The sequence below is a fragment of the Aethalodelphis obliquidens genome, unplaced genomic scaffold (assembly GCF_003676395.1).
Source record: "Aethalodelphis obliquidens isolate GAN/ISIS:26980383/991018 unplaced genomic scaffold, ASM367639v1 scaffold8, whole genome shotgun sequence".
Taxonomy (NCBI): Eukaryota; Metazoa; Chordata; class Mammalia; order Artiodactyla; family Delphinidae; genus Aethalodelphis; species Aethalodelphis obliquidens.
This window is the reverse complement of record NW_020837952.1, coordinates 56,035,032-56,051,014: the sequence shown is the minus strand read 5'-3', so window position 1 is coordinate 56,051,014 and position 15,983 is coordinate 56,035,032. Positions and strand designations below refer to the sequence as shown.

At 60.3% G+C, this 15,983-nt stretch overlaps 1 protein-coding gene across 1 annotated transcript in view; it reads right to left on the bottom strand.

Moving 5' to 3' along the window:
- The window catches only part of CACNA1I (calcium voltage-gated channel subunit alpha1 I), a 106,227-nt gene that overhangs the window by 22,891 nt on the left and 67,353 nt on the right, over positions 1-15,983 (bottom strand). Inside the window, exons 10-21 of the mRNA XM_027107711.1 lie at positions 8,417-8,568; positions 7,564-7,749; positions 7,135-7,252; positions 6,262-6,417; positions 5,677-5,770; positions 4,804-5,006; positions 3,645-4,136; positions 3,175-3,275; positions 2,336-2,459; positions 1,963-2,031; positions 1,260-1,444; positions 680-806 (exon numbers count right to left, since the gene is read on the bottom strand). Of these exons, the coding sequence (XP_026963512.1) occupies positions 680-806; positions 1,260-1,444; positions 1,963-2,031; positions 2,336-2,459; positions 3,175-3,275; positions 3,645-4,136; positions 4,804-5,006; positions 5,677-5,770; positions 6,262-6,417; positions 7,135-7,252; positions 7,564-7,749; positions 8,417-8,568 (2,007 nt within the window). The remainder of the gene's footprint in view (positions 1-679; positions 807-1,259; positions 1,445-1,962; positions 2,032-2,335; positions 2,460-3,174; positions 3,276-3,644; positions 4,137-4,803; positions 5,007-5,676; positions 5,771-6,261; positions 6,418-7,134; positions 7,253-7,563; positions 7,750-8,416; positions 8,569-15,983) is intronic.

The following is a 15,983-nucleotide window of genomic DNA, read 5'->3' as shown; positions in this document are numbered from 1 at the left end:
GGCCTCAGCACAGGGTTCAGACCCTCAAGAAATAGGGTCTCAGCAGCAGCTCAGACCGCAGAAGGCCCAGGTCACTCTGCCACCCGCCAACACTCTGTTATCTGCCCCACTACTCGCTGTCCCCCCCGAGGCCTCATTCTACACCCGGGCTGGGCCCCAACCCCAAATCTGAGTCAGCTCAAGGCCCTGCCTGGGTCAGAGACCCTCCATGACCCCTACCCCAGAGCAGCCAAGCCCCAGCTCCTTAGCTGCCGTTCCAGGTCTCTCCCCACTCGGCCCGGCTCATCTCTCCATGCCAGCCGCAGCCCCGGGGCTCTCTGCCCTGCTTGGTCCCGCCGCCCCGCACGTTGCCCATCTGCCCCTGACACACCTTCCCCCCGCCATGACCTGCCCAAACCTCCTGTCTTTCAAGGCCCAGTGCCAAGGCCACCTCCTTCAGGCGTTTTCCCCACTGTCCCCAGCCCACCCCTGGGCTGCCATTTACCCAGCCTGCCTTGCAGTCAGCCATTTGGGCCGTGTCTGTCTCCCTCCCTGGAATGGGAGCTAACTGCTGGCAGGGACCATGGCTGCTCCCCTAGGGCCACCTGGCACAAGGTCTGGAGAGCTGGGCAGGAGTGTGGAGCCTCTTCCCCGACTGCAGAGCCCACCCCATGCCCTGCCCAGCCCGGGTGCCCCTCACCTGCACCCCCAGGATGCCGAAGATGATGAAGAAGGCACAGCAGATGAGGACGATGTTGCCGATAGGCTTGAGGGAAGAGATGAGCGTCTCCACCACCAGCTTCAGGCCAGGCGCCCGGCTGATGACACTGCAGGCAAGAAGGGGTCAAGGGTACCGTTAGCCGTCAGCCAGGCCTGAAGACAACCCCTGCTAGGCCCAGAATCACCAGAGCAGAGGCTCCCAGGCTCCAGATCTACATGAACAGCAAGGCACTGTGCTTTCACCCCAACCCCTTGGGATCCACACCACACCCTCCTCTAGATATTAACGCCCAGAGATGGCAGTGAGCCACGAAGGACACACAGGGAGTGGGTAGCAGCCCTGGGGGCCACCTTCAGCCCCGCCTTCCAGCACCTGCTCCAGGCTCCTCCCCCAGGAGCGGGGCCCACAGGTGTGACCCTGGCCCTGCTCAGCTGGTGCTGGGCACAGGCTATGGAGGACTGAGTGGGTGTGGGTGGCCAGACTGAGGGGTTCACCTAGACCCTGGGGGCTTCCCTGGACAGTGCAGGGTGCCCCCATCCTCGGGTGCGAGGGTCCTCACCGCAGGGGTCGCAGGGTGCGTAGCAGCCTCAGGACCCGGAGGACCCCCAGGATCTTGGCTCCCCCGGCCGAGGCCAGGGACACCACAATGTCGATGATTGACACGAAGACAAGGAAGCCATCCAGCACATTCCAGCTGCTGCGCAGGTACGCCTGCTCACCGAAGTACAGGCCCAGCGAGACCACCTGGGGGAGGGGCGAGGGGCGGGGTCAGCCAGACTCCTCGGGAGGGTGGAGCGAGATCAGACGGGCGAGGGGCAGAGCCAGGTCGGCGTGGGAGAGCCGGGAGCAGTGGGCTGGAGCGGACACGTGCCCTGCCGCCCCCTCTGAAGGCGGGCTATAGGTCTCCCTCTACCCAGGGAGCTACTCCCTGAAGCACCCCATTCCCTTCTCCCTGCACATCTGGTTAACCCAATCTGAAGCCATGTGCTCTGGGAAGCATCCTAGACAGAACCCTACCGCTGTGCCCTGCACCTCCAGCAGGTACCTCCACGACACTGGAAATGGGTTGTGAGCTCCTGGGCAGCGGGCACGAAGCTGACCGCATCCCGCCTTCCCCAGTCCTAGGAGCCCAACCCAGTGGCTGGGACCAAGTGGGGGTTAGCCTCCAAGGCCACCTGTGGAATGCTGTTGAGGGGCAGGTGAGTGACAAGCGGAGCGGGGCTGGGCCAGGGGGAGGAGAGGTCCCAGGTGAAGCCAGGTACCTTCAGTGTCATCTCGCCCACAAAGATGGCTGTGAAGATGTAGTTGGACACAGTGAGGAAGATGCGTTCCTGAAAGAACCAGGAGATGCCATGGATCCAGGGTCTCCCGGGATTGGTCTGCCTTCAGCCGAGGGGCACCCAGGAGACGCCGCCGCTTCACAGTCCAAGGAGGCGGCCCCTCTCCAGAGGCAAGCTCCCGGCCACATCCCCCTCCATGGCATCCCCCTCCATGGCATCCCCCTCCATGGCTCTCCATGGAGAGCATCGCTGGGCTCTCCAACCCTCCCAGCCCAGCATGCTGTCCCTCAGCAGGCCCTGGGGACCTGTCCCTCTGCCGCGCTCCTTCCACCGCCCGAAAGCCCCAGCCACTCACGGTGCTGCCGGCCTCAATCTGGGGCCGCTCCAGGGCGATGGTGATGCAGTTGAGGAAGATGAAGGCCAGGACGACATAGTCGAAGAGCTTGTGGGCGATGATGGTCTGACACAGGACGCGGAACCTGGGCAGGGTGGGCAGGGGGCCACGTGAGTGTCAGTTTGCCCCTTACCCTGGCCAGGAGGAAGGCCCCAGGAACACATGAGAACCAGGGTGGCCTGGAGGAAGCTGACCCTTCTTTTCTCTGGCCACACAACAGGGGGCGGCTTTAGGTCTCTGCTCAGGATGCCCACCTGAAGCCACCTCTGCTGACCACACTGCAAGCTCCTGGCACCCGCCTAGCCCTGGCAAAGCTTTCCAAACACTGGCCCGAATCTCTAAGCCTTGTCCTCCGGCTGCATGGACACATTGTCTGATAGCCTCAGCTTCTGCCCCCAGGCCTTCCCTCGGGCTGCTCCCTCCACCTGGACCAGCCTCCCCCTCCTTACCACCCCTTCTTCATCTACAGAATGCTGTCTGCCTCCAAAGCCCAGCACAAAGGCCTCCTCCCCCAGGAAGCCTTCGGATGCCCCCCTCCAGATGGAAGCACCCCAGGTTACCGGAAGATTTATCCAACCTGGTGCCCAGCACAGGATGGCCTAGACTAGAGGAGATGCCCAGGAAAGCCCCCACACGAACCCCTTCCTCCCCAGCAGACCCCCCACTACAGGGCCGGAAGGCCCGCCCCCTACCTCCCCACCGCGCCCTGCCAATGGCCCTGCTTGGCTTGCCAGAAATCTCTCCCTCCCAAACCTGTCAACCCCCTACTCTAACGCCACCCTGAGCCTGGCCCTGCCCACCTGTTCTCGGGGGAGAAGAGGTAGACAGACCAGTCCTCGCGGACTTCGCACCAGTCAGGCTTGTAGACGTCAATCATCTTGCGGACGCGGAAGCACAGAGTCTGGCAAGGGGAGGACGGGGTGCTGGCGGGTCAGCGCTGCCCAGAGCCGCTCATATCCACCCACCCTGACCATCCAGCAAAGTGGGGCCTCTGGATGACCTCCGAACTCTCCCTGCAAGACCAGAACCCTCACCCCACCCAGGGCGGTCAGGGAGGGCTTCTCTCCCAGGGGCGGGCCCAGCTCAGAGGTGTTCCGGCCCCGCCCCCTCTTCACCCACCTGAAGCCCTCTCCCCATGGCCAGGGTCCCCCTTAGGCGGGACCCCTGTCGGTCCCTCCCACTCCAGCGCCACCTCTCGACCACTCCCCGTTGCGTCCCAGCTGACCTCCTCGTGGTACCCTCCGTGGCCCCCAGAGCCTCGCGCACTCACGTAGTCCATCTCCTCTTCGTCCTCCCCGGGATCCCGGCGGTCGTCCATCTTGGTGAAGACGTCCTTGGCGATGCTGGGCATCCTGCCATTGCAGTCCTCGTGCCCGGGGACCGGGCCTGCCGCCCTCCAGGCAGTCCGTGGGTGGGTGCCCACGGCGGGCACCAGCTCGGCCAGGTCCACCGAATCTCTGGTGTCGAGGGACAGCGTCCGGCGGTGGTGGCAGTGACGGTGCGCCAGGTGGGGACCATGCTGCGCTTGGTGGGCGTGCGGGGTGTGCGGGGCGTGCAGGGCGTGCGGGGGCGCGGCCCGCAGCGGCCCCTCCTCCCGGGCACCTTCGCAGGCCCGGGCGCCGCCGCTGCGCTCTGCCGCTGAGAGCAGGGACTCGTGCTCCGCCGATGGAGGCTTGTGCTTGAGGCTGTTCCAGCTGGAGCGACGGCTGGCCCAGGCCCCACTGCGGCCCCACGGCCCGTGATAGGAGCTCCGAGAGCTGGACTGGGAGGAAGCCCGGGGCTCCGGTCAGCGCCACCACACACACCCACGGTTGTGACTGAAGGGAGCCTGCACACCTGCTGAGGCCCAAAGAGGGCTGCCCACCTGGCCAGTGGGGGACAGAAGGGGCTAGACCCCAGAGGTCCTCTCCTTGCTCTGCCTCTCACTCCATCCACATCTACAGACACATGGGCACCTCCCCTGTGTGGCTATGTCCCTCCTGCCACCTCCTTTCCCTTGATAACAGTACAGTAAGTCAGGGCATCTTCCCATTTTATAGGAAGGGAAACTGAGGCTCAAGAAGGGCTGTAACTTGGTCATGGTTACAAAGTTTGGCAGTGGCAGAGGCCAGATACAAGCTCAGGTCTGCCCAACCCCAAGGCCCGGCTCTTAACCCTACACATTGCTGCTAAAACAAAAACCCACCTCTCTACACCAGACCCACAGGCACTATTCGTTCATTCACTCACTCATTCCTTGTTGCCAGGTCCTGCTCTGTCCCTGGGCACCCAGGAAAGCAACAGACATGGTCCCTGCCTGTTTCTGGCTGGGCAGTCTGGTGCCCTAAGCCTAGGTACCAGTCTGAGGCTGGACTGGCAGACACTTCTCAGGGTCCCTCAGCACACACCCAGCAGGGAGTAGCCAACCAGAGCACCCCACGAGGACTCACCAGGGAGCGCTGGTCGTAGCTCACCCTCCCCAGTGACATGACACTGCTCTTGCGGGAGCCCAAGGCCATTAGCACGGGGTCTGGCTGCAGCGAGAGGCGGGGGGCGGATGCTGCAGCCCCAGTGGGGCCCAGATGTCCACCCAGTGGGAGATTGGGGTCCAGGTGCCCATTGGGGGTCATGGGGATTGGGCAGAGCTTGGGATCTGGAGGGTTCAGATAGAGACAGAGGGAGGAGCAGACAAGAGGACAGAACAAGAGCAAAAGAAGCCATGAGACAAAGAAACAGACAGGGACAGTAACAGAAATGAAGAGTTTTTCTGGAGAGACCTCCTCCACCAGGAAGTCCTCCTGCTTGGACCCCATCACATGTGCCTCCCCTCTGCCCCATTTGCAAGGCTCTCAGCTTTATTTTTGGATGAGTGGATCCCTTGCCTTCTGTGTTCAGGGCCAGCTCCGAGCTTCACCCAACATAGGAACCTCACTCCCATGCCCAGCGCAGGAAGAAGGCAGAGCCTGCTTAGCCCGGTTACTAAGAAGGACACAGCCTGGGCTGGGAGGTTTCTTCCAAGCTGCGCAGTGGCGCTAAACAAAAGCCAGGCATCCTGAGGCCCAAGGCTCTTCGCTACAGGCCAGCTGTATGGAGGGGTGAGGGTGGGCTGCAGCCACCCCTGTGGCTAGAATTCAGGAGAGCCGTGAATGTCACTGACCTTTGGAGGTTTAGCAATTCTTTCAATTATAAATGTAACCAACAAACCATAGAGAACTAGCAGTCCCGAGCCTTGGCTTGAGGGGAAACCAGATGCTGTGCCCTCTGCCCAACTAGATCTGGGGAAGAGTCCTGGCCTCCTAGGTGACGCGTGGAGGTCCGTTTACCTCCGCCACTGTCCAGGCCCTCCTGGAGCTTGTCAAACTCCTCCATGTTGGATGAGCTCTGGTCCTCGTCCGAGTAGGAGCGATTGGCGTCGCCCTGGGAGACCGTCCCTCACATTGGAACAAAAGTCAGCTTAGCCCTTCCCTCCCTCCTGAATTTTTCAATGGGTGTTTTCACCCCCCCCCACATTTTACAGATGGGGAAACTGAGGCTCAGAAAATGGAAGCGAGAAGCTAACGAGGACCTAGGCCACAAACCCACATCTGCCTGATTGTAAGTGTCCCCAAAGCCTCAGAAAATGAAGGAGGCAGGATCCAGAATCCCAGATCTTGGGGACTTTAGGATCTCAGAGATGGAGAAGCCTAGGCCTACACCCCTGGGGGAGAGGCAGGGATCCTAGATGCAGATCTCCCCCCACTTGCATGCCTCCTGTGATGGGAAGCTCATCACCTCACTGGCAACCCCCTCCTCTGGAGACCTGTTGCCTGCTAGATGTTTGAATTGCAGTCCTCCTCCATCCAGACCACCCCCCGCCCAGTCTCGTGCAGGCCCCAAAGGGGTGCTTCCTCCACCAGGGCCACAGTCACCTCCGCCTGGAAGCCCTCCACCAGGATGGCCACCAGCAGGTTGAAGAGCACATAGTTGCCGAAGGTCATGAGGGCAACGAAGTAGAGGGAGGCCCAGGGGGAGGTGGAGGCCATGCCATTGTAGAGGACGACGTTCCAGTCCTCCTGGGTAAGGATCTGTGCGGGGAAGGGGGAGGACAGCTCAGGCCTCCCAGCCCACTGGGTGTCCTAGGTGCAGGCACGTCGCAGCCCATGAGCACCTACAGCATCCTCTCACACACGCTCGGGCACACCCAGGGTCCTCGAAAACCACGGCCCTAGCTGGGGGCAGAGCCGCAGAGTCATGCAGGTGCATGTGTGTGTGTGTGCGCGCACACACACACGCACACACACGCACACGCACACCTCTTCCTGCTGCCCGGCCCGCCCACACCCTCGAGACCTACGTCACACCCTCCTGCCCTGACACGTGCGCCCCACGGACCGGTGCTCCCTCCTGGCTGCTCCCCAGCCCCACCCTCTCAGCACCGTATCCCACCACCCAGGGCACAAGCCCACACTGCCTTCTCCCCTTGTTCCTTCTGCCCCCACCACACCTGTGTGTACACACCCACTCAACCATGGCCACAGTACACGTGAGGAAACAGCCTCGGGGAAGAATCCTAACCCCACAGTCTCAGGGCAGGAGCGAGGGGGCGGGGACGGGCAGCGGGCAGTCAGTCCAGCTCCCAGAGCCAGCGCTGCGCCAGCCTGGCCACCGGAGGCCGGGGTTGAGGGGCCTCCTTGTCAGGCCACTGCTCTCCCCTGGATTCTCTGAGGCTGGGGGCACCTCCAAAAGGTGATCCTGGGAGAACTCCCTTCCCCAGACACCCATGGACGCATGCTGGGGCTCACCTGGAACACCGTGACAATGGCCCAGAGCAGGGAGTCGAAGTTCTTCCGGTCGGGGACGGTGTCTCCCGTGTCCGTGCGGAGGCTGAACTTGCAGCCAAAGATATGCATTCCAAGGATGCTGGGGGAGAGGCAGAGGAGGCTCAGGGGACTCACACACACAGAGCTCTCTGCCCACCCACCTTGTTTCATTCTCAGAACCACCCACTAAGATGGGAGGGGCCAGTGTGGGTCCCATTTTACAGACGTGAACACAGAGGCTCAGAGGGGCAGTACTCGCCCGGAGCCATAGGGGATTAAGTGATGGTGCCAGGATTCGTATCCAGGTCTGGGGTGTTGCCTGGAGAAGCTCAACCAGCCACACTCCCCCAGGTTTCTGCCCACAGGCCTGGCAGGCCCCGCAGGTGTGGCCCCAGGGTGGGCGGGACTCACCTGAAGATGAAGATGAAAAGCATGAGCAGCATGCAGAAGGTGGCCACGTTGTCCATGGTCTTCATGAGCACCACAAGCTGCCGCCGCAGCGCGGGCATGAAGCGCACCAGCTTCAGCACCCGCAGCAGCCGGAAGGTCCGCAGCACCGACAGCCCGCCGTCCGCCTGCCCCACAATCTCCCAGATGCTGCAGCCCGCCGGGCAGGGGTGGGGAGGGGAGAGAGGCAGGAAGGGTCAGAGGGAGGCCGGGAGGAGACGAGGGCAAAGGAAGAAGGAGAGGCCAGGTGGGCGGAGAGATGGACAGCTTCCCTTCATTCACTCATTCATCCAATGGGTATTGTTTGACAGGTCACTGCGCCTCGTGGCACCCTGAAGCCAGGGCTCTGAACCTGGATTCCACGGACCACCCCCCGCAAGAAGTCTATGGCCCATAAATATCACTGACCTCTTTTTGAGATTTAACATTCTTTTGATTATGAACGTCAACAACAAACAGCAGAGAATTAGCACTTCCTGTGACCTCGTGGCCGATCGAAATCACTGATACTTTTCTATCACATGACAGCCGATACAGGTGTTTCCAGATATTACTTATCCTCATCCTTTCTTTGGAATGATCGTAGTCACGGACCCACTGCTGTATCTTGCTATTTAATGAATTAATCCAGAAGTGCATACACTGCTATATCACAAATTTTCAAATATTTTGATAACTGTATTTCAGTGTAATTAGCTTCCTTTGATCTTTTGTACTTCATTTACTGGCTGGGGTCAGTGCATTAAATCCCCCTCCCACCCCGTTCTGTTTCTAGGCCCACAGGCTAGGGGCGGGATTGGGGGGGGCAGGTCGGCACCTGATGATGACAATGATGCTGTCGAAGATGTTGTAGGGGTTCCGCAGGTAGTCAAAGAGCCCGAAGGCGGCCAGCTTCAGCAGCATCTCCAGGGCAAACATGCTGGTGAAGACCACGTTGCAGATCTCCAGGATGTTGGTCAGCTCCTCGGGCTATGGGGGTGTTGGGGAAGGGAACGGGGACCCGGTCAGGCCAGAGGGCTGCCGGGATACCCATCAGCTCTAGAACCTCCGGGAAGGCCCGGCTCTGCCACCCCGGCTCCACGACCTGCAGGTCAGTGTCCTTGCCGGAGCTCCATCCTCCCCCTGCACTTGGCCTCAAGAAACCTACAGCTCTGCCTCATCTCTGCTGTCTTGAGAGGTCCACTGAGATGGGAACACATGGGGCTAACCTTCCACCAAGTTGGCAATGATGCTGGTAGTGCACACTAAGGGCCACATTATGATACCCATTTTACAGATAAGGAAACTAAGGCTCAGAAACAAGCCAGAGGTTACACAGCTAGACACAGAGCAAGACAAGAAGGCAAACCAGTGGCTGCGGAAACCCCGTTTGCCCACGACCCTAATCCGTTTTGGGAGCACGTGCAGGACCTGCCCTGTGCACTTCATAGGCGTCATGTAACTTAGTCCCTCACGAGAGCCCATTATGCATATGAAGAAGCAGGTTCAGAGAAGGCCAGTCCCCTGCCTGAGACTGCACAGTTAGTAAGGGGCAGAGCCAGGGTTTGAACCCAGGCAGCCTGGCTCCAAGTCTCCACCCTTAACCCCTGCCTGTGCAGACCTCCCTACACAGCCTTCCCCTCACCTCCTTCCTTCCTTAGCAATGGCCATCTCAGGATTGTGGGTGGCTGGAGACCATCTGCCCTGGGAAGGGAGGACAGAGACCGCGTACCTACTGTGTGCCACCACGGCTCTCAATCCACCTGACCACCTGGTCAGTGGGGCTTACTTCTCCCGCTTCTCAGAGGAGGACACGAAGGCCCAGAGAGGTTAAGGGTCAAAGTCACCAGCTGCTCAGAGGGAGACTGGCCCCTCTGGCCGCAGATCCAACCTCTGCCCCTGGAGCTGTTTACTTGCTGGTTATTAGCAGTAGGTGACACCCCTGCAAGTGGGACCACGCAAGGAACCCCAGTGTATGAAACAGGCCACCCTGTTGGCCACGACTGGGGGTGGGGTTCCAGGTCCTCCCCCCAACAGCCTGGGCCTCAGTTTCCTCATCCATAAATCGAGGGAATGGAGTAAGATGAGGGCCGTACAAGGCTCCAGCCCCTTCTCTCCCTGCCCCTCCCCCAGCCCTGGCCCCTCCGCCTGAATCACGGAGAAGGGAAGGGCCATTTGTTAGGCCTGAACATGTGCCCGTGTTGAGCTCAACCCCAACACAGTTACTGACAGTCAATCTGTGAGGCCACTGTTAGCAGCTCCATTTTACAGATGAGGAAACTGAGGCTCAGAGAAGGGAACTGCCTTGCTCAGAGCCACCCGGCAAGGCTGGGCAGAGCCACCAAGTCAGACTCCGAACTGCTCTCCCGGTGTCCACACCCACACCTCCCCGAACCCGTCCATCCGTCATCCACTTGTTCATCACTGCGTGCACTCCACAGGTCTCCCAAGCATCGTCAGGGGCTGGGCTTGTGCTACCCGGGGTGGGTGGTGGTGAATGAATCAGCACATTCTTCCTGCCCTTGAGAAGCGCAGGCTCCGCTGGCAAAGCCCATCCGCAAGTTAACAAACCACTTGGCGGGGATGAAAACAGAGGGAACTTGAGGGTGGTTTGGGGGAACAGGGCAGTGCAGTCAGGAGCAGCTTCCTATAGAAAGTGACATCTCAGGGACACCTCAAAGCCGAGAGGGGGAGTGGGTGACAGGGAGAAGAGAAGGTTGTCCAGGCGAAGAGACCAGCCCGAACTCGGGCTGGGAGGCGGGAGAGTTCCCAGCATCAGCACCGCCCACCCCAGCCCAGCCACCCTCCCCCCAACGCCCCACCCCTCCACCCCACACCGAGCAACAGGGCCTCAGGCACCTGACTTTGATTCCACTTGGGCCAAAAGGAGAAGAGAAAAAAATAACAACCCAGCCCTCCCGCTTCCCGCCTGGTGCCTGGGAAATCTAATAATACTGCCGGCTCCTCTCAAGGCCAGATAAAAGGAGAAGGCACCATTTCCATCTGTAATTACATCTGACTCACAGAATGGTCCCAAAAGGGGAGTGGGACCCTGAGAGAGGCCCCCAGTGGAGGAGGAGCTGGGGCCCGGCATCCCTGGCTGAGTCAGGGCCCAGATGCTACTCAGAGCCACCAATTTCCTAGCCCCCCAAAACAGAGGCGAAAGATTTGGACGCTGACAGGCCGTGATGGCAGTCACCCTGCTCTGGGCCACACGCACTGCACACACACTCCCGCCCACCTGAAACAGATGCGGAGCCTGCAGCTCTGCTCTCCCCGAAAGGTAGGTCACCCACTTGCTCCCCTCCTCCCTCGCAAGAGCTGTTTCTCTAGTCGAGCGCACACCTGTTAATCTTTTTCTAATAGACCATCCATCACTCCTATGAGCATTTTTCTGAGAGAGACAGCGAGCGGGAGAGAGAGATTGACAAATACACAGTGAGTGAGAGACCAAAGGGGGTGGTATGTGGAGAGGGACAGGGCAGCCACGAGAGAGATGGAGAAAGAGAGACTCGAAAGAGAGTTGGACTGATAGACAGACAAATATAGACCCAGGGAGTGAGAAGCAAATGCAGGGTGTGGAGAGACAAGACAGAGAGAAAAACAGAGATAAACACATAATGAAAGACCAAGATCATGGCACTGTGAGTCAGAGACAGAGCCAGAAAGTGAGAGAGAGCAGGCAGACAGACAGACAGGCAGAGACTGCAGAGAGGTGGCTGGAGATGGCAAAGGCCCACCCCATGGAAGAGGAGGTGCCGAAGGGCAGAAAAACCAGGTTAAGCCGGAGGCAGGAGGATACAGGGCCGCTGAGGAGGGGCTGCAACCTGAAGGTGAGGCCAGAAGCAGAGGGAGACGGGGCAGGGGCAGGGCCAGCTCATCCCTGCTGGACGCCAGGCTTGGGAGGCCCAGCTGCCCAGCCTCTGGCCACTTCTGCAGGGCCAGATAAGGGCCCAGCTGGACAGGGGTCTCTAAGCTGCCCCCAGGGACCCCTTGAGCCCAACATCGTCCTCGTGATAACAACGGCAGCCAGTGTTGAAACACCTCCCATGTGCCAGGCGGTGCTGAGCACTTTCCACGGGTTATCCTGTCTAAGCTCAAACATTACCCTATAGCATCCACATTTTACAGCCAGGAAACCTGAGGCTCAGAGAGAAGTGACTGTCCCTGGCCACAGCCAGGCAGTGATAAAATCCGATCTCAAACCCAGGTGTCCTCCCTCTGGCCCGCCCCACCTCCCCGTGGCCCAGGTGCCCTCACCTGCACCACTCTTCTGACCTCAGGCTCCAGTTCAGCACGGACAGGTCACTGCCCTGCTTACAAGCCTTCCATGGCTCCCCACTGCCCTAAGGATAGAGCCAGTCTCAAGACCCTTCATGGATTGACAGCCCCTGGCCTCTTGGGCTGTCTGCCCTGCCCCATGGGCACATCCTCCTTGAGGGCTCAGGGTCTTTCGTAGGAATGCCCATGCTCCTGCGTCTGTTCCTCCTTTGTCTAATGAAATCCCAGTCATCCTTTAGGATCCATCTCCAGTGCCATCGCCTCCAGGAAGTCTTCCCCAACTGCAGTTCACGTTGGTGTCTCTCTCCCCTAAGTCCTCACAGAGCTGGAACATCAGGTACTGAGCCACTCCATCTTCCTCTTCCCAGAGTCACCCCAGATCTGGCTTGGCAGTGACTTGCTGAGACTGCTGAAAAGAGAATAAAGCCTGACCCTCTCTTTGTTGTCCGACGTGGTGAGCATCCTCTAGCTCCAGGACAGCCTGGTGCAGCTCCGGAGGAGTCATGGGCCGGGACGGGCGAATGCTGGGAGAGGGAGGGGCTGAGAGAGCCTGCTCCCAGGAGCAGTGCCTCCCCACCCCTTCCCGTCGGCCTCCTGGAACCTCCAATTCAACCTCAGCATCTCAGCTTCTCACCGCATCACGCTGGGCAAGGCAGTCCACCTCTCTGAGCCTCGGTTTCCCCATCTGCCCAGTGGGGACAAGACACTCACCCCGCCTGCCCTGGGGGCTGCCGAGGGGATCACACCGGGAAGATATGTGACAGCAAATGATGACAGAGAAATCTGGCTGCCCAAGCCGACCCCGCCCACCTGCCTGTCACGCAGCCTCAGTCACAGACTGTTCCGGGCCCACTCCCCTCCAGGGCTATGCCGACTTCTGCACCATCTGACCACCTCATGGGTCACACACAGGTCACTGCCTGGCTGACCCCCACTTTCCCCTGTCACCTCCTCCTAGGCCAGTCCCTGCAAGGAGTAGCTGTGGCCATGAGGAACCTGGTGACACTCCCTTGTGATTTTAGCAGCAGTGGCCACCTAAAAACCACGGGCACCCACAGTCTCACCTCATTCGAGCACCTGTGACCACAGAGGCCGGGGTGGCCCCACTTCACAGATGGAGCCGGAAAGCAAAGCCCAGGCTCTGTCCTGCCCTCACCACCGGCCCCCCTGGGCCCCCACCCGGTGGCCACACCAACCTCCCTGCCGGCAGGGGCCGCCACGATGCCTCCCTCTGCAGTCACTTGCTTTGCGGGAGAGGGGCTGCGAGCTTTCACCAGCCTCTCCTCCAGCTCCCCCCTTTCTCCCTGCCCCCTGGCAGCCCTGGGCCGCCTCTCTCTGCAGGCAGCACCTCAGGGGCTGCTCAGAACAACCTCAGGGGCGGAGGGCTTCCTGCCAGCAGTGTCTGGGAGCCAGGGGTGTGGAGCAGAACTTCTCGCGCCCCCCACAAGCAGGCTCTGCGCAGAGCTTGGCCAAACAATGGCTGCCGCTCGGAGCTGCTTTAAAGAGAGTATTTTTTAAATCCTCCCTCCCCCTCACTTTTTCCTTAATTAATAATTTTTTGAGGCTCCAGACACCAGCTGGTAAACTTACCCTGAGGGTGGTGGGGTAACGCTCCAATAAGTATCACAAATCTTTCCTAACGAGTGCGCACCTACTGTGCGCCAGGCTTCTTAACGCATCGAACCCTCCCAGCTACTCCGGGAGTAGGGGGTTTCTGTGCCCGTTTCCAGATGGGGGACACTGGCCGCAGGAGGCCAACTGACTTGCCCAAGGCCACCCTACCAGTCGACAGCAGAAGCAGGGATGGAGCCCAGACCTGGAGCGGCAAATTGCAGCTCTCTGGCGGTGGTCTTCAGGTGCGGCCGGGATTGGCGGGGGGGGTGCGGGGGGTGGGCAGAGGAGGGTTGTTAAGACCTGTCTTGAGGATGGTTGTGAGGACTCAATACACCAGGCTGGCTCGCGGCCTGGCACTTGGTGCCAGGGAGCCAATCCCTATGACGGAAAGGGCACGAAGTTAGGGCACCTGCTTGTGGATGAGAAAGCCAGGGAGGATCCTTTGAAGGGGCAGAGAGCACCTGCTGAGGGCAACCCAGTGGGGGGACCAAGAGGGGTCCTACGGTGCCAGAGAGAAGAGGCTCCCCCGTCTGGAGGCTAGAAAGTTTGCCCTCTTCCCTGGTGGTGCAGTGGTTGAGAGTCCACCTGCCGATGCAGAGGGACACAGGTTCGTGCCCCGGTCCGGGAAGATCCCACATGCCGCGGAACGGCTGGGCCCGTGAGCCATGGCTGCTGAGCCTGTGCGTCCGGAGCCTGTGCCCCGCAACGGGAGAGGTCACAGCAGCGAGAGGCCCGCGTACCGCCAAAAAAAAAAAAAGAAAGTTTGCCCAAAAGGACGTGGCAGAAGAAGTGAGGGGGGACAGGCCAGGCAGGAAGACCCTGAGGAGGCTTGGGCAAGGACCATAGCCTGGCCTGAGGCTGGGGCTGCGGAGAGAGGGAGAAGCTGGACCCAGAGGATGGAGCCACCCTGGCCACCGTGTCTGGCCGTGAAGGGGTGGCTGGGAAGGCAGGAACCAGTAGTACACTGGCAAACGGGCCTCTGAAAAATATCGCCCTGATTGGCAGCGTATGTCAATTTCCATGGTGTAAATACTCCCACCATGGCCAATTTCAAGCTACCAACTGTTTATAACGACGGGCTTGCAAAATCCTTGAGTATGAGAAAACTGGCTCTTGCGAGCTGGTTCCACAAGCCACCGGCAGGGATGGTGCTCAGGCCCTGGTGTAGCAGGACTGCGACAGGCGCCCTTGGCGCTGCCCCACCCAGAAGCTAGAGCCAGCACCCCAACAGTGCAGGTTCCCTGTGGGGCCTTCCCCGGGGAGGCTGGGCCAGGCAAAGGCCAGAAGGCCGGACCCTAGGCGAGGGGGTCCAGCCTGCCTGTCTCACCAGCTTTACCCTGCAGACAGCCTCCCCAGCCCTCCCCAGAGACACTTAGTTAAGCCGGAATAACTGGCAGACAGGCAGCCCCGCGCAGAGCGTGGCGGCAGCCCCAGGGGCCGCATCTAAGTAAATTGAATGAAGACAGTGCCTGGTGAGTGAATGAAGAGGGAAACGAGAGTGTGGCCCCCCACGGGGCACAGCGGGGGAGAGGGGGCCTGCAGAAAGAGGGCCACAGGGAAGCCAAGGAGGCGTCAAAACCCTAAACTCTGCGGTGGTGTCAGTCTTGCCACACAAAGATGTGGGTTCAAATTCGGCCCCTGACTGGCTATGGGACCTTGGGCCAGTGACATCCCCTCCCTGGGCCTCAGGGTCGCCAACTGCCAGACGGAGTGCCGCATAGGAAAGGGGTGCAGCTTAAGGGAGGGACCCCACCTAGCAGCTGGGGGACAGTGGGAGGCAGAAAATGATGTTTTTCCAAATGGATCCAGGGCTGGACTTGTCCGGGCTGTCACCCGGGGTGTGACCTATGGATTGGGGACATCTGTGCGAACCCCCCAGAGCCCTCCATCCTGTGTCTCCACAAAGACCCTCTTGTACACATCCTCCCTGTGCTCCTGCTACTTCCCAGAAGCCATGCCCTCCTCCATGTGCTATCCCCCATTGGGGACCCTTTCTCTGAACTCATCTCACCTGTGAACCCCCAGCAGTACCCCCGATGGCCTAGGGGGCCTGGGACACACCAATCAACACAGCCAACACCCTCCCTGCGCCCCACGCACCCAGAGCTGAAGACAGAAGAAACCACAGGTTTGGCCGAGAAGGGAGATGGGGGACAGCCTCCACAGGGCACCCCTGGGGCCCCTCAGTGCCGTGGGGCTGTGGTGAGGCGGGGAGTAAGTGGGGGACGTGAGGGGCAGGAGGGCGTCCCACCTGCGGAAGGTATCAATATGCTGCAGATGGAGCACAAAGGGCCTTGAATATCAGTGGAAAGGTCTGAATTTTCTGCCAAGGTCAGCGGGCACTCTGGAAGTTTGGGGACAGGGGCGCTCCCAGTCTCTGGAAAGACCACTCCAGCCGTTTTGGAGAGAAGAGACGGGAGGGTCACATGGAGAGGCGACAAATGGAAGTTAGGAGTCTGCAGGGACTGGCGGGGGATGGGTTGTGGGGGACCTGGTGTCCACGCTGGGAG